The following is a 25354-nucleotide window of genomic DNA, read 5'->3' on the forward strand; positions in this document are numbered from 1 at the left end:
GTCATTGCTGACAGGGGGTGTTCCTTTCCTGGTGATAAAAAGGGGGCGGATATATCACTTCCCTTGAAAAAAAATCTCCATTTTTACTCCTCGATCTGTGAAGATTTCTTTACCGAAGTGATACATTCACCCCCTTTCCTTCCCCGGCCACTCCCTCCAGTGTATTTATGATTGCTTTTTGAAGGTTTTGAACAGCCCATTTTCCTCCAGATATATCCTATGGTTAGAATAATCCAATGGAGATGATTTTTGTGGCATGTCCTACAGCGTGGACCCACAAATGTGCTTTTTTGCCTAGAAAATGCCCTAAAAGGAAATGTAATTCCTCCACCTTAAATTCCCTGTTTGGATTGAAATAAAAACATTCCAGATGGATTTTTTTTCTTTCTTTCCACGATTTAGAGGGAAATGACATGATTACGAGACAAATAGGCGCGGTGGATAATGCATTAATGCCTACATTTATGGGGGTTGTCAATAGACTAGATAATAAATTTAGGCAGTTGATAAAGGAAAATGATATATTCCCCCCTTTTTCTTCCTTGGGCCACCTCTTGGGGTAGTCATAAGTAAACTAGATATGGGGGCTGGCCGAGGTAATAAATGGGTGCGAATTTATCACTCAGATAAAAGATTAAGAAGAGTGGCAGATGTGTATGGGATCGTTGTTTTCGGATAAGACTGAGTAATTAAGAAAAAGAGAGAAAAATAAGAAAAAGATAAGAAGAAACAGAGAAAAACAAACAAAAGAGAGAGAGAGAGAGAGAGAGAGAGAGACCATGGAAAATGAATCAGATTTGGAGGCGGAATTTGATCCAGAATTTCAAAAGCGAAGGATTTTCTTTCCTTCTTTTCATTTCTAGGGTTTCCTTTTTGTTTTCATGTTCTCTTTTTAGAGAGAGAGAGAGAGATAGATAGAGAGAGAGAGTTTAAATCACGACTTGGACCGATTCGAGTTACGTTGAAGAAGGATCAATCAATAAGTTCTTCAGATTCTTTTTTCAGATCTGGTTGTTGTGGACAATCTGAAAGATTTTTTAGTTGATCATCATCGATCCGGTTTGTATATTACCTTATTTTTAGGGATTTTTGCTTGGATTGTTTGATTTCTGTGTTGAATTTCATGCTAAAAGATCGATTAGGTTTTGTTTCCTTCTTTCTGTGTTGAATTTTCTCCCCGTTTACTGAAGAAGAAGGCCTGAGATTAAGATCAGTCATGATTGTGAGTTTTTTTTACTATTTGATCCTTTGAATTTGTCAATTTGCATTTCCCAGGTTTTGAATATTGGGGGCAAAGGTTTGAAATTTTGGATTAGATTTGTCGTGATCTGTTCAATTTAGCATCTATCTGTTGTTAATTCAATTCAATTTTGGGGATTTCTCGTCTTTTCGAGATCTCGTCAAAGATTTGATTGTTTTATTCTATGTTCAGTGCATTATTTCAAGTTGAAGCTTTTAGGCTTCTCCTTTGTTTTTGTGGACTGGATTGAAGGTAGAGAATAACAGGAGGAAAAAGGCAGATTTTCTAAAAGCAAGATAAAGTTCTTTGATCTATTTGTTAAGCTTCTTTTGAGGGGTTATTCGCCGTGGATCTGCTCTTTACTCTTGTTAAAGTACTGTTCTGCCTACTTTTCTTTTGATAATCATCAGAAAGATTAAAAACCTAAGGAAGTTGGATCAGATTCTATTCGAATTTTCTTTTTGATGCGGAGTTTCTCTGTTTCATGAGATTGAAAATTGCATTGCTTTAAGGATTTATCAATTGGTTCTGGTTCCTCTCTGTGCATCTGTTACGGCCTTTGATAATTAAGCAGTGAAAGGAAAGGAAAAGGGGGGATTTCGTTGGCTTTCAGACGGAGCCGATAATTGGAAATAGGGGTTTTAACTGTGAGCTAAGCAGTGAAAGGAAAGGGAAAAGGGGGGATTTTGCCTGGTTTCAGACGGAGACGATTATTGGAAATAGGGGGGTAAACTGTGAGGTTGGTCTGGAGTGCATACTAAACATCATTAGGGCCCTCAGGATGGGGTCCTGCTTATCGGCGGACGGGAACCCACATTCCCCATCGTCCCCCTCAGGGGGACAGAGACAGAGAAAGACCTCACGAAAAAAGCATCGGATGCGGAACTCTTCATTCGAAGATCAGCTGCGCAAGGTCCCGGGTAGAATGTTCCTCAATGGTGCTAGCAGTGTTGCTTCGATGTTTACCCAACAAGGCAAGAAAGGGACCAACCAGGATGCCATGATTGTTTGGGAGGTTTGTTCTTTCTATCCCACTGTACTTACTATCTTTACCTTCTCATGTGGTTGTTTTTACTTTATACTTGGTCAAATTTGGTTTCTTCTATATGTTGGCTATGGCATCCTGATTGAATCTCTTTATTCTCAAGTTATAAGAGAAATATTTTATATTCTTATTTCTAGCTACTGCAGGATTCATCGGTTCCGTACAGATGTAATAATGGTCTTATTGGGTTTGGGACATCTGTCAAACTTTTGATTTATAGACTGTTTTGGGACATCTTTAGCATTTTATCCATATGAATTGGTGGTTTTGTTAATCTTTATGTTGCTTTGGAAGTTTCCAAGCCTTCTCAAGACCAGATATAATTTGGAAGGTAAAAGTCAGTAGTGCCTTATTATCAGTATGAGTTCCCATACATTCATGTCCATTTCTGTAGATCCCTCGATTACCCAGGGTCAAGTATTTGGGGAAAAAATTTCTTTATTCTTCTAAATAATGGCAAACTTTTGGGATTTTTAAGAAGGATATCCTCAATTCACCAAAAAGAAGAAGAAGAAGAAGAAGAGTATCCTCAATTTCTTTGGTTTGTTTGGCAATCCTGCTCATCTGAGTTTGATTAGTCATTTCAGATTACGTTATTTATTTGGACAATTGCGCTATTTTGTATTTTTTACTATTCTTTTTGTCTGTTACTAGATTTCATGTATCATTTGTAGATTTTGCTTTGATGGTTTCTTATTGCTGGCATGAAATTTGAGTATTCCTTCTCTATTCTACTGTGGTTGAATATATTGTGATTTCCTTCTGGATTCATTAGGACATATTAGTTTATGGTTCAGGAACTAACATTTGCTTCTTTTGCTGTCGTTTCTTCGAGGATTCTGTCTTAGCTTTCTATATTGTCACCGTTTGTAGATTATTGTTTGAGTAACTATAATCTCCTTTTATTTCTTCGCCATTTTCTTTACATGTAGGGGAAGAGAATGGATCCTTTTTTTGTCTTATTGGGGCCAATTTTTCCAAGAATGGTTTTCGTTTCCCAAGCCTTGATGCTTTATATTTTTGCCACTGCTATTGACGTGTAAAGACTTCCAGTCTTGGGTTTGTTGGTTTCATCTAGATCAGATAATAATATCCTGTTCTCGTGCCAGGTTAGGTTTTGTTGTGATATCTTTCTTTCGTTCCTTGGAAATTGTCACTACTAACTTGTATCCAGTCAGATCCTCATTATCTGAGTACTTAGTTTTGCTTTCCTGTATCGTTGCTTCTTTGCTGGACTTTATGTCTATATACTAGTTGGTATGAATACTTTCCTGATTTGAATCGTACTAATATAAAAAAAAAATTGTACTTGTACCTATATTGCTAGAGATAGGATAAACTTCTTGACTATATTTGAAAACATGATACCCTAGGAATAGGTCTTGACATTTCAGACTTTGACTTGGGATTATGTTAAGATGGTTGCTATTCTGTTGAGCCGATGAAGTGAAGAGTTGACGCCACTGAAAGAATGAATAAAAGAGTCTCTGTAATGGAAGAACATGGCTCCAATACCTGCAAATCTCACATCTGTCCTAGACCTGTGCTTAATCCCTATCCAGTCCCAATCATCCACAATTTCCAGATCTGTCTGGATCTTTCCAAACAGGCCTGAACTGTCCAAACAGTCCAAATCTGTTTTGACATTCCAGTCAGTCACAACAATCCCCTACTTACATCCAATTTGTTCATACTTCCCCACTGAACTTTTACCTTATTTGCCGACCCTAATTTCCATTTAAGTAGACCAAAATCCCTTAACCTATTATCCTAAATTCCTTAGCTCTGAATTTTGATAAAATCAGCATATATAATCTCTTCCCTTATCCATCCTGCATCAATTTGGTATCAGAGCTGCATGAGGAAATGATCTTTCCGTACCTTCCTGCATCAAAATTCATACTTACCTACCAAAAGAAAATCTCCTATTGGAGGAGAAAATGAAATGTCAAATTTATTTTTGTGAAAGCCAATTAAAAACCTAAGTTGGGCTGATTTTTATGTCTGCACACGGGCTTATAAATGTTGGTTTATGACTATCTGATGAAATGAACCAAATTCAAGTGGTATTTTCTTCAGTCTCCTTTTCCTTCAGTTTTTATTACATTAATTATGTGGGTCTTCTATAATCCAGTTCATGTCAGTCCTGGAAATATTTTACCTTAAAACTCTCCTGTAATTACTGTTTACTTCCATTTCATTTTCTGTACATCTTGATTACCTTGTTTGCTTGGTGCCAGCCAGACTCACTTGACCTTAGAAAAACCAAATATTTTTACTAATTTCATGTGTATGAAACTGCAAGTTGATGGAAATTTTCATTAACCATGGGAGATGCATATTTCATGTTTCCAGAATTTTGGATCGAGAACGGATACAGTTTTCTGTGGGGTTTTTGACGGTCATGGTCCTTTCGGCCATATGGTTGCAAGGAGAGTGAGGGATTCTCTTCCTCTGAAACTGAGTGCTCATTGGGAAGTAAACATAGGGAATGATGAGGGGTTGAGAGTGAACAGTGGCAGTTTGGCAGGAAGCATGAACTCCGATGAAACTGCCTCTGTAAGCGTGGATGGGGATCCGAGGATATTCACGGATCCTGAAGAGAAGGAGAAGCATCCAGAGATCTTTCTAACACTAAAAGAGTCTTTTCTGAAGGCTTTCAAAGTTATGGACAAGGAATTGAGGGTCCACCCAAACATTGATTGTTTTTGCAGTGGTACAACGGCAGTCACCTTGGTCAAGCAGGTATAATCTGCTCCACAAACTTGAATCTGGTTGATTAACGATACTGTAAATTAGATGAAAAAAAATTGCATTTGATCAATGACGAGATGAAGGAACAAATGCAATTGTGTTTTATGCATTTGGTTGTTTTTCGCGATCCAAATTTAGTTGTCTGTTGTTCTGTAATCTGTAGGGTCAGGATCTTATAATTGGAAATGTTGGGGATTCAAGAGCCATATTGGGTACAAGAGATCAAGATGACACTCTGATTGCAGTTCAGTTGACTGTTGACCTCAAGCCAAATCTTCCAAGTTGGTCTCTCCTTCCAACTCTTAAAGCAGTTAAATGTTTCTGTTATCTAAAATATTATTGCTTAACAAAGAAAATAAATATTACTGCTAGGGCATCTCTTATTCCTGTTTGCAGTCATGTGATGCTGACAAATTTGCTTAAAGTGCCCATAATGGATGTCCACAAGTCATGATTTGGCTATATGTGGAAAAAATTGGCTTTGATTTTGGGAAAGTTATATATCCGCCCCATTTTTTTTACTTGGGACAGCCAGCTGCAGTGTATCTATGACTGCAGAGGGGCTGATATGCTTCACGTGAGAAGGATTCAACGGACCTGATTGCCACGTACACTGCAGCTGGCTGTCCCATGTTAAGAAAAGGGATGAATTTATCATTTCCTTAATTTTAGGCTACTGATATTGGCACTACCATGTTTTGATAATTGCACTAACTCTTCTTGTATTTTATTATTTAACCATGTTTTGATAATTGCACTAACTCGTCTTTTATTTTATTATTTAAACAGCTGTCAAGTGTTATTACAGTTCCCAAAAACACTCAGATGCCAATTAAAAAGAAAGAGACAAGCTGAGTTTGTCTAATTATTAAAACATGGTAGTGTGAAGATCAGTATTCTAAATTTCTAATTTTAAAGTTTTTTTTTAATGATATTTTAAAATCTGTATATACGGAGACATTATATATAGGAAAATGACATCTGCACTCCCATGTTTTGATAATGACTCTTGTCTTTATCTTGCACTTATTAGCTGTTATAGGCTCTTACAACAAAAAGTGTTCAATAAAGATATTGACAGCTAATCAGAAAAAAGACATTGACAGCCACCAGTCAAAAAAAAGAAGATATTGACAGCCAATCAGAAAAGTATTCAATAAAGTAAGAAGTGCCATTGCCAAAACAAGGGAGTGTAGATGTGTGTGCGCGCGCGAGCGCTTGTGGATGTGTCATGTGTCTCTGTGCTTAGGTACATGTATGTTCATATACATGTCTGGCGAATTGGTATCAACAATGATACCCATAAATTTATTCATTTTTTCCATTCAGTTTTTCTTTTGTTGATTTCCCTTTAGCTTTTCACACATTGGACAAAATGACATGGTTGTCATGCCTAGTTTTTAAGGGTATCCACCCACACACACTCGCGCACACATGCTCATGTGTGTGTAAAGAATTATTTTATTTTTTGCTCTCTTATGTCCAAACGCAATTTTGGTTTGTTAGATAGGGCACTTTTCAATAGGGGTGCAACTTGGGTCGGGTTGGGTCGGGTTGAGGCCAACCCCACCCGACCCGAGGAACCCATTTTCCCAACCGGAACCCGATTTCCCATGCGATGAGGTTCAACCCGACCCGACCCGAGGAACCCATTTTTTCAACCCGAACCCGATCCGACCCAAGTTTTTAAGCTTATAAAATAAAAAAGTCATAAAAATGTCCGGTTTCACTCGGGTCGGATTGCCCAAACCCTCAACCCGACCTCAACCCAGGTTGGGAAAACCCGATCCGAACTCAACCCGACTCGACCTGACTTTTTTTCAGGTTGAACCCATCGGGTTCAGGTTGAACCCGGCCAGAGTTGCACCCCTACTTTTCAACTTAATGACTTATGAACCAATATTAAAAAAAGATCTTGGTTGACAATGAATTCACAAAGCTTGTTCTCCAAAGTTTCTCTGCAAGAATTTCTCCTGTGATATTAAATTCTTGTTTTTTTTTTCCAATTTATTTTGGGAAATTTTCAGAAAAATAAAATGAATAATCTGTGAAAATATATATGAAGTTAAAAAACTGAAGATAAAAATATTAAAAAAACTACATTGTTTAGTTCAATATCAGTTACTCTTTTCTGTAGTTTACAAATATGGTTTCAGATTCATTTTAAAAATAATTGTGAAAGAAGTGGAAAAAAAAAACACATATCTTGCGAAATTCTGAGTTTTGGAGTTTTTTTCTTCTTTTGTGGATTATTCAAAATCTTGCTTTATTTTTGGGAGATTTCGAGAACATTACATACTTGGACAATAATAAAAGTAGACTCAGTCTGTCATTGACATAGCTAATGTTTTGATTGTTACTTTCTGCTTCTAAATCGGAGACTTTCATGGACTTGGGCTAACATGGAATTCAAAATACAGAATTCCAAGTTGATTCCAAACTTTTGAACATTGGCCGGAGCAGAGTCTACATGAAAATGGAATGTATGAACAAATATTTTACCAAAGGAAGCAGAACATTTGTAGATTATTGGGTTTGGTGGTTTTTCCCCTCTCTCGTTTAATTCCTTTATCCACTTAGATACTAAACGTCCAAGATTTAATGATACTGCCAAAATGTCCTCTTAAACCTGTCTAAAAGTTCTCAACTGTTCTTCAGAAATAAAGTGAGTAGACTTCTCTATGACCTGTGTATTTGTGTTAGGGGAGTGATAAATCGACTCCCATATATCTTAAATCGACCCCCCATGTGTCTATCTCTCTCCTCTTTCTCTCTCTAACCCAGAGGAGAGAGAAAGACACATAGGCTCTGTTCACTTGCGTTCCCGGGAAAGCAAATCCCTGGAAACAGACTCCTTTTTGCTTGACAAGACCTTGACAAGACATAATTCTGGTGTTCACTTGCTTTCCTGAGAAATTAACAAGCCTGGGTGGAATATGTCAAATAATGACATGGAATTGCAAAAAATGACGTGGAAATGTCTCTTTTCTCACTAGTGTGGGAAACCAAATCCCATTATTTTGGTCGGATTTGCTTTCCCGGGAAAACTAGTGATAAAAGGTGGGCAAGCAGTTTCTCGGGAAACATTTTCCTGCATAGATCCTACGCACGTGAACAGGCGCGGGAAACCATTTCCTACACAGTTTCCCTGGATTTCTTTTCCTAATGCCATGTCAGAATCCCGGGAAATCTTTTCTTTTCCTTTCCCGGGAAAACAAGTGAACAGAGCCATAGGGAGTCGATTTATCACTGCCCTTTGTGTTATCGTCTGCCAAATCGCAAAACTTGATGTATTTCTCCTTTTATATTTGTCTCAATAACTTTTTTTTAAATGATTTGTCTAAATAACTTTGTGTGTTGATAAATCATTTTAGCAGTTCAGTAACCTTAAGAGAAAAAGGTAAAGCCTCATACTTTAGTATATTAATTTTTTCTTCTATTTTTTTTCACACAGGAGAAGCAGAGAGGATAAGGCAATGCAGAGGACGGGTGTTTGCTCTTCAGGATGAGCCAGAAGTTGCGCGAGTTTGGTTGCCTAACAATGATTCCCCAGGCCTGGCGATGGCAAGGGCTTTTGGTGACTTCTGCCTCAAGGATTTTGGTTTGATTTCTGTTCCTGAAATTTCCTATCGACGCCTCACGGAAAAGGATGAGTTCATTGTTATGGCCACCGATGGGGTAAGGAAAACTAAAAACCATCTTTTGATCCTTTAAACTTTTACTTAATCTTCGAGGAAAATGGAATAATCACATTGAAAGAGAGTTTCAGCCCCCCTTGAGCCATAGTCATAAGGTTGGCAATACTTGGCGGATATATCGCGATATGACTCTAATCCTATAAAAAGGTTATAGGCTTATTTATCATATCAACTATGTATCACAGTATATAAGTGCTTAAAGCTGCTATATCGATTATCGACATATTGTCAAGTTTTAGTAAATTCTAATTTTATTACTACTGAATAAGGTTCTATTTTAGGTGTTTTATTTTTTTCAGTAATCTGGGATCTTCTTAATTGAAAAGGTACACATTTGTGAAGAAAAACAAAATCCTTTTGGATTTTTCTTTGACATTATGACCAAGGGGCTGAAATTTGGTTCTTAAATCTCATCTTTTTTTTTTTTTTTTGATGAATAACTTAAATCTCATCTCTAATACTATCTATTGAGCAAATTATTCTACCAGAGCTTACATAAACAACATTGTGTTTTCTAAAAATTTATCTTGTCCAAGTGTAGATCTGTCAACATGGCAATGAAGGATGCCAATTTTAGTCTTTATGTTCATGTTCTGGTATTCTTGGATTAATTTTTAAGGGGAATAGTACTATAGTAAAACTCTATCCATGCCCCATTATTTGTTCTGTAATGTGGGGGGCTTCAGTTTGCTGACATTATGGAGGTCTTATGATTTGGCATTCCCCATATTTGAAATATATGTCTAAGCCACATTGCCTCAACCTGGAACCTTATCTTTTGCAGATTTGGGACGTGCTCTCGAACAAAGAAGTCATAGACATAGTGTCCTCAGCCCCGACTCGATCCTTCGCAGCACGAGCCCTAGTTGAGTCAGCAATTCAAGCCTGGAGGTACAAATACCCGACCTCCAAAATTGATGACTGTGCCGTGGTCTGCCTTTTTCTTGATTCTGGTTCAAACAATCCCAATCCCACCAATACCAAAACCAAAGAACATCCAACATTGGAAGCATCAGATACAGGCAGTGAAAACCAAGAACCTAACGTCCAAATTGCCTTGGAACGCTCAGGGACCATGAAATCCTGCCCAGAAATCCACGCAGAGGGCGAGGAAGCCTCAAAACAGGCAACAGGACTGGAATGGTCAGCCTTGGAAGGCGTCACCCGTGTTAATACCCTTTTGACTCTCCCAAGGTTTGTGGCCGGAGAAGACAAGAAGCAGGGGTCTGAAAATTCAAAAGTGGCCGGAAGAAATGGTTAGCTCTGCCCCATTTTCCTCCTTAAATTAATTCTTTTGATCTATATTCTGTTTTTTCTATTATTTCCCTTTCTACTCAAAGTTTTCTAAGAGGGGTATTTGTTGTTTCTAATGGGGGAGATTGGCCTGGCTTTATTAGTGTGTCTGTGCATTCTCTCTCTCTTTTTAGCTTGCACTCTTATTTTCAGGGGTGAGTGGCGAAGGGGAATGTTATTGAAGTTTCTGTAAAATCCAACTCTCCTTTTTGTTCAGTGTGATTTTTTTTACTATGTTTAGAAGAAGATTTATGTTGTTGATAATTGATGGTGGCTTGGAATTTCTTGCATTGCCGTCTTTATTCGGGATATTAAGGAAGTGACCCCTTGTTCTGATAATGGCAGTCCTCGCTTTATCATTTTCAGAATCCCCACTCTCTTTTAACAGAGATTAGAAGTGTAGAAAAGTAAGTTGGAAGGGCCATTATAGAAACAAGGGAGTGCGGATATCATTTCCTTTATTTATGCTAAATTTTATCATAGTGTAATCTTTCTTATGCCTTTAAAATTGGTCCTTGTTAGCCAATAAGATTATTATTTTAATTTAATCTTAATTGATAATGGGATATCGAGGCCTCATTTGGGGACTGATTTGATTAACTCTTCAAGACTAATAACCTTTTGCGGTCTCAAATGGGCTGGTAAGAGTTTTTGGGGATTTATAATACATGTTGACAGATTGTTGAACTGTAAAACAAGATGATTCGTCCCATTAACCAAACATGATCGGGCGGATATCATCCCAGTTCAGAAAAACTGTATTTTTTTTCTGGTTTTTTAGTCAACTGGTATTGGCACTACCATGTTTTGATAATTGCACTAACTTTATCTTTTCATTTGTAATTAGCTTGGGAATTATGATAACCTCAGATAGCTGGTTAAATACTAAAAAATAAACAAGTTGAGTTTGTGCAATTATTAAAATCTGGAAGTGCCAATATCCGAAGTCTTTTTTTTTTTACCCCAGGAATGAGCCTTTTGTTCTGAAACCCACTCCCCTACGTTTGGATACACCAGAAAGAGGGAAAATGAATGTAAGAAGTACACGTTTTCTATTTCCTAGCAAACGTTCCTACCATCATTTGGTTGCCATTTTCTATTCGAATAGCAGTTCTTTTTAACCTATCCTTGCAATTTTTCCCACTTCGCACTTTTCCTCCCCTCTCTAGATGGAATAAAAGTCAAAAGAACTTCCAATTTGTTGAGTTTTGTAAGGTTAAGATACAAGACTTTTGGGGCATGATCTAACATACTATGTGCGTTGCTGGGAAATCAGCCTCACTTTTATTCTCAGCCCTTCACATAGAAAGTGAAAGGCTGCTTTTTGGGTGACACACTGAGAAGAAAATAAGAAAGACGACTCCTTTTTCTTTGTTTCTTTCCTTACTTAGACAGGGGTGAGGAGAGGAGAGGAGAGGAGAGGGTGGTTTTGTAGAAAAAGAGAAGAATAGCTTTTGCAGAGTTTTTATGTGTTCTCCGAACGTAGGTGCACACTAGTATTCGGGCCCATGCCCATCAAACATGAGGTGTAAAAATGGTAGTTCCTATGCATGGGTTTGGGCAGATTTGGTGTGCCCACCTCACCAAAACTTTTAAGTGTAAAATGGAGGCCTACGCATGCTGGGCATGGTAATAAAATGGAGGGCCCCACCCCACCATATGATGGGTTTGGGTGGAGATGGTGGGCCCACCAAATCAAGCGTAAAATGGTGCCCCCAACTAAGGGTGTCAATTTTGGCTCGGGCTCGGAAGCTTGCTCGAGCTCGGCTCAAATCCTTAACGAGCCGAGCCCGAGTTAGGCCAGGCTCGGCTCGGTCAGGCTCGGCCAGGCTCTCTAGTGGCTCGCACTTTCCCTGGACAGCTCGGCTCGGCTCGGCTCGTTTACACCCCTACCCCCAACCAATACTATGCTCGGGTATAAAATGGTGGGGCCACACATAAAATACATGAGATGTAAAATCGAAGTTATTGTAGAAATTTTTTTCCAATAAAACTTATTCTTGGAAAGGAAAATAATTATGGGTGATGATAAATTCGCACCCCCTGTTGGATAATTCGCACCCCTGTCGACGTGACATATAATTTATCATGATGAGAAATGAGGGCGGTTAAAAAGCAATAAAGGAGAACGACTCGGAAGAAAGGAAAATTTTGAGTATTACATACCTTATAGGCCGTATATATGTTAAATCAAGACCGTTGATCTTGTAGAGTATCATGAGGTGGCCCACAAAATATTGGTTTTTCACATTAGAAATAGGCAGGGCAGTGATAAATGGACCCCCAAAATGATAAATCGACCCCCCATGTGTTTATCTCTCTCCTCTTTCTCTCTCTAACCCAGAGGAGAGAGAAAGACACATGAGGAGTCGATTTATCATATTTGGTAGGGCTGCAACTCGGGTCGGTGGGTCGGGTTTTGGAGAACCCAACCCTACCCGAGAAATATCTCGGGTCGCGTTTTTTCACTTGACGCAATTTTTTAAGGAAAATTCTTGTTTGGCAAGACAACTCAACTCATAAAAGCAGAAATTGCACTCACATTGCACTTGAATCAAACAATGATGTAATTACACTCACATTACACTTGAATCAAACAATTTTGTAATTATAATCAAACAATGCTGAATCAAACACTTGAATCAACTCAATTCATAGAAGCAGAAATTAACTCACATACAATAACAGTGGGTGTGTGGGTTTTAACTTTTAACTTTTAACTAACAATAGAAAAAAATGTACATACTATAACTTATGTAACTCGGGTTGGGTCGGGTCCCTTCAAACCCGTCTCAACCTGAGATTCATGCAGGCTTTTGAATGCTCAACCTGGCTCGACCCGAAACCCATGAAACCTGAACCCAACCCAGGCTATTTTCGGGTCGGGTCGATGCGGGTCGGTTAAAACCCGGCTCGAGTTGCAGCCCTAATATTTGGGAGTCGATTTATCACTCCCCTAGAAATATTCTCAAAGAAAGTCTCTTTTATGCTTCTTCACATTTTGGGCCCGCCAAATGCCATTGCCAACACATTGATCTGATAATCTGAGCCCTTGATCCCATCTAAGCTGTTGATTTTTGTATTCCTCTATCTAACACATGAGATGTCCGTTCGGGATGGAACCTAGATCATTTCGAACGCATGATAATCTTTTATAAGATCAACGGTCTAGATTTCACATACATTCCTCATTTTATGACCTAAAAATCGCCTTTCACTGTTGATCTAAAGTGATTTTTTACCTACTCATTTCTCTTTAAATAAAGTTGTAACCCCACTTGATAGATAATAATTTATCATGATGAGGAATATAAACATGCTAGTTAAAAGGCATATAATCATCACAAAGAACAAAATGATATTTCCACTCTTTCTCTCATCATGTCTTCTTTGTCTTTTTGGCTTTTTCCTTCAAATTGAAGAAATAGACAAATGAATGGTCAAAATGCAGTATTTTTTTTAAAAGACGAACGGTGGAAATGCTGAAAAGGGGGTGGAACTATCATTCCTAGGCACAGAGTCACTTTTATGATCAAAGGTAAAATGCAATTTTGGGATCCCACAAGGGAACATAAGGAGGCATGTATGCGAGATCAGGACCGTTGATCTTTATCGTAAAAGTGACTTTCTTGTAAGCGTTTTCATATTATAAAAGTTCTTATACGGTGTTACGCAACACACACACACACACAAAATGCAGTGGGTCCAGAGTATTATATAGGCTGGACCCTGATTTAAAATAGGCTGTTTCGAAAATAATCTCTACAGATTGGAGGGCTAGGATCATCCTCTGGAGATGATTTTCAGTGCATGGGGCCCAATAAATTGCTGCTTGGGATCATCCAATAATATGGGACCCACATGTAGTGGGGCAGATAACATACAGCAAGGAAGCGATATATTCACCCCCTTTTCTTCCCAGGACACCCTCTTGTAGTGTAGAAGGAGTAGTCCTAACCATGGTTTTAAATATGGTTATTGGCCGAAATCCGGTAATAATAAATAAATATTATTTAATTATTTACCAAATTTGAGCCAAAATTTCAGAATATTTCTATTTTTTTTAAAAATCAATTTCTCAAATTTTTGGGCCGGAATTTGGTAAACCCGAAATTTCGGTTTCGGAGGTAATTTCAGTCATCACCGAAACCGAAATTTTAGCCGAAATTCGGTAGAAGTGCTCGAAATGTCATTTTCTTGGGCCAAAATTTAGGCCGAAATTACTGGTTATTTCACCGAAATCTGAAATTTCGGATTTCGGCCGAGATTTAAAACCTTGGTCATAAGTCATAACTCACAAATACACTAGGGTGGCCCAGGAAGAAAAGGGGTCGAATATATCACTTCACCGTACAAAAATCCGATCTAAACCAGTTCATTTATTGGGAAAAATATTCTCTTTTAGATCTGTGGTTTGAAGTAGACCAGGCAAACGGGTGGGTCGGGCCGGGTCAACCCGCGGGTGGTGCGGGTGCGGGTCACACGGGTCAGAATTTTGGTGACCGCGCGGCCCGCGGGTGGGCCGGGTTAACCCGCGGGTCACCCGCAATTATAAGCAAATATAATATGGGATTTAAATTCTCCTGATTTGACGTGATTTGACCGCACCCAAGTTTTTCCCGTAATTGTAATAACTCTACACATGTTTGTCGTATTTTTCTCGTTATTTTATAATTACATAACCATTTATCCGTAATTTTTCATCGAAAACTTTATAACTCAGTTATTTACTTTTCTTTTTGTGTAATGATTACGTTTTTTTTACTTTTTCTTTTGCTAGAAACCTTCGCCCTCTGTGGCGCATCTTTGCACAGCGTTAAAAAAAAAAAACGAAATGTTACCAACACTGCTGAGGGCACTCTCACTTTTTTAAAGGTATGGTATGGCCCACACCATCGGATGATCCAAACCGTCCATTAGATGGGCCATAGGCAAAATAGGTTAACTCCAAAAATCATTTACATCTGATGATTTTCCGAGAGCTGATAACATTCTCCAATAGATTCTTAAAAATTACTTTAAAATGCGGGTGCCCGCGGGTTGACCCGGCCCAACCCATGTTTTTGCGGGTTGGATTGCCCGCGGGTCAAATTTTGGCGGGTCACTAAAACCCAGACCCGTGCCCGCAAATTTGCGGGTGGGCCGGGTCAACCCGCGGGCATGGGTCGGTTTTGCCAGGTCTAGTTTGAAGTAAATGACACAAATTTCTATAGATGGGAGGGTTAGGATCATCCCATGGAGATGATTGTTGGTGTGTGGAGCCCCCATAAAAGAAACGTTTCCATCATCCAAAAGTATGGGACCCACTGCAATTTTTTTTTCATCTGTACGTGAATATAGGGCGGACAACATACAAAAAACTCTCTAATGAGTGGTGGGACCAAGTGAGGAGTGGGCAATCATAAATTCTGCCGCTCGAACCCTTTTTACGCCTGAAATCTCTCCACCGGCTCCCTTTTTAGTTTTAACTCTCTCTCTCTCATAATTCTCATTTGTTTAGCTAAGGTCAGAGACTTGCACTTTGCACTGACTCTCTGCCTCCATTCTGGATTACAAACATGACCCACCACAGCTTGCACGCCAACTGTTTGACGAAAGTCTCTACGCCTTACTCCTTTTCATTCTCTTCTGAGAATAATTTCAATCTATATCCGGACCCTCATTCACTTAACAATCCCCTTACCCATCCTTATTTTGTCATTGCCAATGGATAGAAACGAGAGACCGTTAGCCTTGCCCAAATGCCCTGGCCAACGTTGCCACGAATGGTTTGTGCTCATTTTCATCCTCTCTGTTTTTTTTTTTTTTTTTTTCTTCACAGTTTGAATTTTTGTTTCTTCTCACTATAATGAACTTGGGCTTTTCTTACTGTAATTTAGTAACATTTATGGGTTGAAGGTTTGAGAATTGGGAATACCTCTTTTCTCTTTTATTCTTTTATGGGTGATGTTTATACTTAGTGGAGTAGTTATGAAAGGAAGCCTATCTGCTGCTTGGTACTTTTACATTGTAAGTTTAAGTTACTCAACAACTTGTATACTTGATGTAGGATAGGCTTTGGTATTGTAGGGATGTGCTTGAATTTGTGGGAATTTACTGAAGTTGGAGGAATTTTCTGGATGTTGTAGAACTGAACCTAAAAGATGTGATAAAAGTTCTAAAAATTGCAGATCTGGAACTAAGGTATTCTGATGATGCACAGTTGCACACTATACTCTCAAGATAGCAAGAATGGAAAAACGTGGGGTTTTCGAACAAGATAGAAAACTCAGATTTAAAAAAATAATAAAAAATTGTGGGCTTGTAGATTTAGCAAGATGGGAAGGAACCTTAGGTTTCAAGCATTGTAGAAATAAAAAAGAAACTGTGTGAAGGTAAAAACTTCAGTCCTAAAGAAGATACTAAGCCCCAATTAAGCAAAACTGATAATGAAAGAATAAGCTATGGTTTGAAAACACAAGATCAAAACCCTAAATAAAGAAACTAAGATAGACAATAGATAGATTTTTTAATTTTTTTTATAACAATAGATAGATTGTTATCAAAGAATCCACTTTGGTCCCTGGGAATCCACTCAAGGAGGAAATACCCAAATCAATGGGCTCAACCATTGAACCCTAAAAATCCATCCATCCATTCATTCATTCATTCCATTCATCAATTTCTTAAGGCTTTACATTATATAGACAATTCCCACCAGTAGTCTCTGCTGTTCTTATTTGAGTGTTTAATGCTTCTGACATAAAGGAAATGGACGCTTCAGTTCAATCAATTTGTGACATTATGTGTCTGCATTTTCAACACCTTGACCGTCCATGTACACTTGGGTCAATTCTGTATCCGCTAAAAGTTCTTGTGAGTTACTGGATTGCAGGTCAGGTAAAGATACTAATGGTTGATCGTTTGATGCATCAGAGAAGTTCGTAACCAGACCCCAATCGACATTCATGGTATCTGGCTCAGAGAAGTTCGTAACCATTTCCTTATGTACTATCCATTTGCTTGGAGGATATGGGCTATCCCGTTTCATTTGTTCTAGCTTGCATGGGTGGTCCTAACGTCAGTTGCAGATTATATTGATTCTTGGTCTAGGGAACAACTCTTGTTTAAGGCCCGTAGTTTATGAAGTTATGCTTATTGTCACTGATTATTCTGTGGTCCATATGGAAAAAAGAAATAACTGGATTATAGAGATACGGTGGAGAACATCAGAAGAAAGTGTGCAAGAATGAGCAGTAGAATTAGCTCATGGTCGGTTATTTGTGAAGAATTTAAGGGTATCAGAGGGTAGAGTTTGTTCCATGAAGGATTTGCTACTGACATCGAAATTTAGCTTAATCCATCACTCAGCTAATGGAACCGAAACCTCTGGATTCCTGACAGGGGTGGGTGCGTGGCTGGGTGGGGGGAGGACCCCATACCTCGCCACCAATCGGAGAAAGTCACTAAAGACTGTAAGGGATAATCAGTCACACAATAACATGGTGAATACAAACTTGGGACAAAGAGGAGGAATACTTGAGCTGGTGAGAATCTCTACGCTCTATGAGGCTGTATACAAGCTATTCAAGGACAAAGAGGAGGGACACATGGAGAACCGGAGGACATAAACCCAAGGGAAACACCCCTAGGGATGCAAGTTTTAAAAGGAAAGGAATTTGTAGTCAGAGTAGAAAGTTCTTTATTAACTTTCAAATGAAAAATTAAATTGGCACCCCCCCTCTCCCCAACCCACCCCTCTTTATAAGACATTAAGTATTTTGGGAATCCTTCAGTGTTCAATACTTTAATTTCTTTGAAACAGAGAGATGCCTTGCATTTCGTAGAACTCTCACAATGTGTTAACTTTTCCACGTTATTTGTTTTTATTAATAATTGAATAGTTGAACGACTTCAGTCCTTATAAAGGGCTTATTCCAATCTGTTACGAACCTAGATCGGTTCGCAACGGATTGATCTTCTCAGAGGGAAGATCGGCCTCTTGACCCGCTTCGAGGGAAGGGTCGTCCTCCTTTGTGCGCAAGACACAACTTACTAGAATAAATCTCTTCTCCTTTTCCTTAAATTAGTTACAGTTATATATATGAATCCAAGTGCAACACTAACCCTAAACTTTAGCAACAACATCCTACGTGCGTACTAATAAGGCCATGGAACCAAAATCATACTCTGTGCAATGGATAAATCCAAAGATATACAAGGTCCGTGCCTAGTTACGAGTAGGGAAGGTGTTAGGCACTCCACTCGCCCGAGCGCACTTGGTTTCTTATGCCATTTTTATTATTTGTGAAGAATTTTGGGCGAAAATCATGTAAAATGGGGACAAACATCCTCGAGAAAACGTCTACCTAAGCATGCATGACCCGGAGATGAGCAAAGAAAACAAACAAGTCCTAACTCATCACATTTAATCCTAACTCATCACATCTAAGAAAGCTCTAAATAAACGCATGCACAACTACAGCTAAGCAGGTAATGACAGATATAATGAGCAAATATGATGAGATAAGATAAACAAATAAAGCAGTAAAGAACTACAACTAAGCATGTGATCAAAGCAATGTAGTAAATAGTACTACAACTAAATATGTAAACATGTCAAGCTATGTAAGAGAGATGACTGCGATATAAACAAGCAAAACAAGTAAATAAACACACTAACATGTCCCTATACAGAAGATAATAACGAGCAATAAACCTCATAAACCAAAACCACACAGGAGATATAGCTAAAGAGAATAAACAATCAAGAAAGAAGAAGAAAACACACTAGGAATAGCAAGTAACAAACCACAAGCCCTAAAACCCCTAAAACTCTAAAAACATAAAAAAAATATGCACCACAGCGATTTGGGCCTGGACGACTAGCCGTCCAAGTTGCCTACATATCCGAGCCTCTTTTTGGAATCAAGATCATCGTAGTTCGATGACCTATTCTAAGCTACGATGCCTATTGTAACTAGATCACTAAACTAGACTCGACCTAAAAGACTGGCCTGGACTAGTTTTAAAAGCTTCTTTAATGCGATTATTTAAGTTGAAGAGGATTGAAGATTTTAGAACTCTCTATATGCCCTAACTAAATATAAGTTTTTCTTAAACTAATGCAGGTGGGCCCTTCATCCTATGTGAGACTAGGCTGTATCCTAAGAAAAAGATGGGCTAACTAAGTGCATCCTATTCTAGCCATCAGCAGACTATGCGCCAAGCTATATAGTCAAATTGACCGTACAGAGACTCCTAACTCTAGGACTTTCCTAACTGTAGGACAAACTTATAACTCTAGGACAAACTCCTAACTCTAAAATACTCTAAATATCTAGGACATATTCCTAGTCTAAAGGAAGATATTTTCGAAAACGTGTAAAGTTTTTGTTTCAAAGGTTCTTGTTTCAAGAGATTTAAATGGTTTATTTTTTAAGGTTTGACTGGACTTAGGATAAAGATCTCAAGCTGCCTATGTACTCCGCGGGAGGGGATCAAGCCAACGTAGTTCGGAAACAAACTTTCCTAACACGCTCCTAAAATCTTTTGGCATTTCAGATGTTTTAATGTTTTTTATTTTTAAATGTTTTTTGAATTTTCAAGATGTTTCATTGTTTTTTGGAATTTTCAGAATAGAAATTTCACCCTTTTAGCCAAAGGGAACATAAAAGACAGGACACTAGGGCAAAATCCTTAGGGCTAAAGGGGAAACCCTAAACAAGCAAGCTAGCGTCCCAGAAAATGAATAACATGGTAAGATCTCAGGTAGGAAAAGCTGTAACAAGACTAAGGTAATCTCTAACAATATCTAAAGGATAAACTCCTAACTAGAGGATAGACTACTACTCTATGAGATAAACTTCTAAACTAACCACTCTAAAGGGGGTGCAAGTAAGTCAAAGAATGTCTGACACTCTATAAAGGGGTGCAAATAAGTCAAAGTATGACTAGCACTATAAATGGGTGTAAATAAGTCAAAGTATAACTAACACTCTAAGGGGGTGCAAATAAGTTAAAACGTATCTAACAACTCTAAACACAGGGGACATAAACAAGGGTGCTAGTGGGACTGAGCAAGTCTCCTAGAGACAAAGGTGGGCTCTAAGTATCCCTAGCATTGCCCTTGCAATGATAAATAGGGTAGGGCAACTAAAAGACTAAGTTAGTCTCTAACTTAGAAAAGGGATACCACTTGCTATAAAGACCAAGGTGGTCTACTAAAGGGGAAAACTCTTCTAAAGAGACAAAGCTTGTCTCCGAATGAGGGCTCTAGATGACTCTTTCATTGCCCCTGCAATGAATGAATAAAACAAGCTAAAGAAACTGAAGCATAATAAAACAACATAACGAGGTACAAGAGATAACACATATATACCAAAAGAAACATAATAGCCCTCTAAAAAAATAATCATGTCATTACAAACACAAAAAAACTATGTCATTCAATGACCTTGATATAACATATCTATACCAATAAGTGATCAAGGCATATTATGCTAAAGTGATAACCACAACCTACACAAATCATTTTTTTCCCAAAAAAAAATAAATCATTTTTAACTAAAATCTACCCAATAACCCACATCCATACTCAATTCCTAAAAAATCTCTTCAAAAGTAGATACGTAACACAATCCAAATCTTGTATAACTGACCATATATGATATATTGATATGATGCTATGGGAAACCTCATTTTCATTTATGTTTCTATTTTCAGATGGATTCTGTCCTTATGAGGGGCCACTCTTGTTCTTTTGCCAAATTTACACCATAGTTCTTTCTTTTTTCTAAATGATATTCTTATGTTGAATTTCAACCCGGTATATCCTTTATGTTTTAGTAACTAGCTGTTTGATTTATCTTTTTTGTTTTAATAACTAGCTGTTAATCTGCTGTAGGATTTTTTCCGATGTTCCTAGTGATATTACCATAGATGTGAGTGGTGGGAGCTTTGCATTACATAAGGTAAATTTCTACATTGTCATCTTGTGTATTTGTTTCTGTCCATTTCCATTTGTAACATTCTTTAACATGATGAAACAAGGTACCCTTCGTCGTAGATGCTTCTTTGATTCAATTTATTACGAACAATGCTATATGTTCTATTATTAGATAAGTGGATTGTGGAAAGCAATCCCATAGTAGACACTACTTTTTTTTTCCTTGTCAATGTTGGTGTCTCTAACCCTTAGCACTTGGCACATGTACGTGAACTTGACCGTTCATCTACTGCTGCCAGTAGTTGAACATAGCCATGATTGAGTTCTTGTGCTCGAGGGCTTGTATTTGCCGCTTGATTGTTGTTGTCCTTGTGGCTGTCTCGGTCATATTTAGTGGGTTCATGTTGCAAGATTGCTTGTTTTCAGTCTTCAGATTTAGGAAACAGTGGCAAATGGCAGTTCTTTTTATCTTACCTCAGTCTCAGCTCATTTAAAATCCATGAAGCCATCCTCATTGGAGCACAAAAATTACTTAAATTTCCATCATTTGTCCTTCGAGTTTATGATAGTCAGTACAGTATATAGTCAGGGACATAGTTACCAGGGTGGGAAACGAATTTGGGAAGCGAAACGTGAAACTGAAAAGGGAAACACATGAAAAAAAATATAGGGAAGACGAGAAACGAGAAAACGATAGAAAATCGTATGAGAAACGTCTTAGGAAATGCACTAGAAGCGTTTCAGAAATGATAGAAAAAACACACATGAAACACAAGGAAAACACGAAATATGTGATTTTGTAGATTTAAATTTTGTTAATTTCAAATTTCTATTTGAATTTTTTTTTTTTTTTGTTACAATATATGCTATTGTTTTCTTTTTTAATATCTATTCCACAATTTTTGATGTTTTTTTTCCAAAATGATTTTCGCAAGTTCCACACATATTTCTTACATGTTTCACATGTGTTTTCTACGAGTGTTGCATACGTTTATCACGCGTTTCACACATGATTTACACAAGTTTCTCATATGTTTCCCTTGCGTTTCAGAAACATTTCTCCAAATTTTTTCATCATGTTTCGGAAACGTTTCTGAAACACGGGAAATGCGTTTTAGGGAAAAGGATTTTCCCACCCTCGAGAAACGCGTTTTAGGGGAAACGGGTTTCCCACCCGCCCAAGGAGTTTCCGGCAACTATGGTCAGGGGTTTTCCTTCTTGAGTCAGTCTCAACGGATCTAATGCTTGTAATTCTAACAACCCAAAACGGTGCATTCCTATCAATAAATTTAACCTTCCTTGAGGAGAGACTGGAAAATTCTTCTTTGTCTTTTCTATCATTTTCTTGAGAATAGATTAGATATTTAATTAATGCATACGGATCATTGCAGTAATATTAGTGTGGTAATTAACCAAGAAGCACACATTCAATAACTTAAGGAGTAGGCGTATTGGTATTTGTTGGATAATGTTGAGCATGACAACAACAAACACAAGGGTTAAATACCATGATCCTGTATTTGTTGCCAAACACTTCTAATTATCAGCATATTTCTGTTAAATACCATGCATATTTGTTTGGGCACTGGAACATTATGACCATATCCAGTGCCTTTATCGGCGTGATAAGCAGCCATTTTTTGGCTCATTATAACTTACAATGATTCTGATGATACTAATTTGGTGACTGCAGTTTCCTCTTGTTGCTCGGTGTGGGCGTATCCGGAAATTAGTTGCGGAACTTAGAGAAACTGACATTTCCAAGATAGAGTTGCTCAATTTACCTGGGGGTGCCGAGTCATTTGAATTGGCTGCAAAATTCTGTTATGGTTTTAACTTTGAGATCACATCCTCAAATGTTGCCCAACTATGCTGTGTCTCCGAGTACCTTGAAATGACCGAGGAATATGCAAAAGAAAACCTTGCTTCTCGAGCAGAGGAATACCTTGTTGGTGTTGTCTGTAAAAGCCTTGAAATGTGTGTCGAAGTCCTACAACAATGTGAGGGCCTCCTTCCCCTTGCAGATGAGCTAAATATAGTCAGTAGATGCACGGAGGCAATAGCTACTAAGGCATGCACAGAGCAGATAGCCTCGAGCTTCTCACGCTTGGAGTACAGTAGTTCTGGAAGGCTTCACATGAACAAACAAGTGAAATGTGGTGGGGACTGGTGGATTGAAGACCTCTCCGCCCTTCGCATTGACTTGTACCATAGTGTCATTTCAGCCATGAAGTGTCGAGGAGTTCGACCCGAAAGTATTGGTGCATCACTTGTAAATTATGCCCAGAAGGTTTTAACGAAAAAGCCGACCTTATGGAACTCAACTAGCCAGCCAAAAAGTGACTTGGTTGTTGATTCTATTGGGCATGAGCAAAGAGCTGTTGTGGAGACTATTACTAGTCTGTTGCCTGTAGAGAAACTTGTGGTCACCATTAGTTTCCTTTTTGGGCTTTTACGAATGGCGGTTACACTTGAGTGCACGATTGCTTGCCGACTAGATCTTGAAAGGAGAATTGGGTCGCAATTGGAAATGGCAACCCTTGACGATCTATTAATCCCATCTTTCCGACATGCGGGAGACACTTTATTTGATGTCGACACAGTTCACAGGATACTGATCAACTTTTCTCAGCAAGATGACAGTGACGATGATATGGATGATGTTTCTGCTTATGAATCTGATGGGACCCATTCACCCTCCCAGACTGCTTTGATTAAAGTCACTAAATTGGTAGACAATTATCTTGCCGAAATCGCCCCTGATGCAAACCTCAAACTTGGAAAGTTTATGGCCATTGCTGAGATTTTACCTGGGCATGCACGTAACGTGGATGATGGACTCTACCGAGCCATCGATGTCTACCTCAAAGTATGCCTCTTTTTCCTTCCCTTCTTATAGTAACATGTCAATAATATCAATATTTTTGTGTTTATTTTTAAAAGATGGTTTTCCAATCCGAATGTAAGGAAAGAGAGTCTTTGAATTGGCTGACTTACCTGGATAATAGAAGGAAAAGAAGAACGTAAAATGACATTTGATTTTGGGAAATGATATCAGCACAACCATGTTTTAATAATTACACAAACCCAGCTTGTCTTTTCTTTTTTAATTGGCTTGTGACAGCTCTTTAAATACTAAAAGGCAAGATGAGTTAGTGAAAATATCAAAGCATGGTTGTGCTGACTGCTGATATCATTTCCCTTGATTTTTTCTGTTCATTTTATTAGTATATGTCAACCTGACCCGACCCAAATTGCACCTCTAGGTTTGGAGTGAGGAATTATGGTTGAAATCCTGTAGCTATGGACAATGTTCATTTTTAATCAATTGCATTTAATTTTACGCTATGTCTAACTAGACACTACTCACAAATCAACATTGTTTCAACTGATTTTTCTTTTCATTTTTACAGGCTCACCCGGGATTATCAGATATGGAGAGGAAAAAGCTGTGCAAGCTGATTGATTTCCAAAAGCTGTCACAGGAAGCAGGTGCGCATGCTGCCCAGAACGAGCGGCTTCCTCTTCAGGCAATAGTCCAAGTCCTCTATTTTGAACAGTTAAGATTACGCAACACTCTTTGCTCCTCTTATCCAGATGAAGAACAAAAAACAATGCACCAATCACGAAGGATAAGCAACGACGCACTAGGTGCACCAACATCTCCACGTGATAATTACGCATCCCTAAGGCGAGAGAACCGAGAGCTCAAACTTGAACTTGCCAGGATGCGGATGAGACTCAACGACCTTGAAAAGGACCATGTTTGTATGAAACAAGACTTGGAAAAGTCATCTTCTCACAAGTTGGTGAATTCACTTACAAGAAAGATTGGAAAGATGAGCTTGTTTGGCCACAACACTTCAAGGGGTGGGAGTTCGCCGTCGAAAAATTCGCAAAGAACAGAGTTTCCCAAGGTGGTAATGTAAATCAGGTAATAAAATGCTGTTGGGTTTGTTTTTTATTGTGTGTATGATTGTCTTGTGCCTGCAATACTAGCAGGTTTGTTAAATTCAATTAGAGATGTTACATCTGTATCTATCATGGTCAGATTTTTGAATGGGGAGAAAGTTCAGTGATTGGTTTGGTTGCCATCTTTTCCACCCACGGGAACGAGCAAACTACAAATTCAGAAGTTTGAGCAATCTACTGAAGCCATGAAATACAGGTTCAGTAGTTTATTACAGATCATTGGATCCTGTTTATTAGAGATCAATTTAAGAGAAGGAAAACCGGTATTGTGTATATCTAAGCAACAGGTTATGATGGCTTTAATTAAGCAGTGTTGCATTGTTAATTTCAAAAGGCAACCCTCTCTTTCAACATCCAATTAATTAATAAATAAGAAGATACTAAAATTTTTGTGAATTTCAAAAGGTAAGCCTCTCTTTCAACAT

At 38.3% G+C, this 25354-nt stretch overlaps 2 protein-coding genes across 4 annotated transcripts; both read left to right on the forward strand.

Annotated features, from left to right (window-relative positions):
* Positions 1-683: 683 nt before the first annotated feature.
* LOC143889764 (putative protein phosphatase 2C 33) lies at positions 684-10294 on the forward strand. The gene is made up of 5 exons (XM_077394101.1): positions 684-2255; positions 4641-5030; positions 5203-5320; positions 8494-8717; positions 9522-10294. The coding sequence occupies exons 1-5, from the start codon at positions 2022-2024 to the stop codon at positions 9996-9998; spliced, it is 1443 nt and encodes a 480-aa protein (XP_077250216.1). The 5' UTR covers positions 684-2021; the 3' UTR covers positions 9999-10294.
* Positions 10295-15219: 4925 nt separating this feature from the next.
* LOC143889765 (Phototropic-responsive NPH3 family protein) lies at positions 15220-25049 on the forward strand. Of its 3 annotated transcripts, none has more exons than XM_077394103.1 (5): positions 15220-15798; positions 20916-20982; positions 22651-23826; positions 24371-24891; positions 25009-25049. In XM_077394103.1, the coding sequence occupies exons 1-4, from the start codon at positions 15737-15739 to the stop codon at positions 24884-24886; spliced, it is 1821 nt and encodes a 606-aa protein (XP_077250218.1). In that variant the 5' UTR covers positions 15220-15736; the 3' UTR covers positions 24887-24891; positions 25009-25049. The 3 variants fall into 3 exon arrangements, with proteins under 3 accessions (XP_077250218.1, XP_077250219.1, XP_077250217.1); XM_077394104.1 differs by having other exon boundaries at positions 24371-24449; positions 24555-25049; XM_077394102.1 differs by having other exon boundaries at positions 24371-25049.
* The last annotated feature ends 305 nt before the right edge of the window (positions 25050-25354 follow it).

Source organism: Tasmannia lanceolata, unplaced genomic scaffold (assembly GCF_043159265.1).
Source record: "Tasmannia lanceolata isolate RefF3 unplaced genomic scaffold, GAP_Taslan_0.1 ptg000013l, whole genome shotgun sequence".
Lineage (NCBI taxonomy): Eukaryota > Viridiplantae > Streptophyta > Magnoliopsida > Canellales > Winteraceae > Tasmannia > Tasmannia lanceolata.

Excerpts from the sequence above, each read along its gene's own strand:
- LOC143889764 (XM_077394101.1), top strand. The coding sequence starts at position 2,022 with ATGGGGTCCTGCTTATCGGCGGACGGGAACCCACATTCCCCATCGTCC. Across the intron at positions 2,256-4,640 it reads ATGCCATGATTGTTTGGGAG|AATTTTGGATCGAGAACGGA; the intron begins GTTTGTTCTTTC and ends TCATGTTTCCAG. Across the intron at positions 8,718-9,521 it reads TTGTTATGGCCACCGATGGG|ATTTGGGACGTGCTCTCGAA; the intron begins GTAAGGAAAACT and ends TATCTTTTGCAG.
- LOC143889765 (XM_077394102.1), top strand. The coding sequence starts at position 15,737 with ATGGATAGAAACGAGAGACCGTTAGCCTTGCCCAAATGCCCTGGCCAA. Across the intron at positions 15,799-20,915 it reads GGCCAACGTTGCCACGAATG|GATTTTTTCCGATGTTCCTA; the intron begins GTTTGTGCTCAT and ends AATCTGCTGTAG. Across the intron at positions 20,983-22,650 it reads GGAGCTTTGCATTACATAAG|TTTCCTCTTGTTGCTCGGTG; the intron begins GTAAATTTCTAC and ends TGGTGACTGCAG.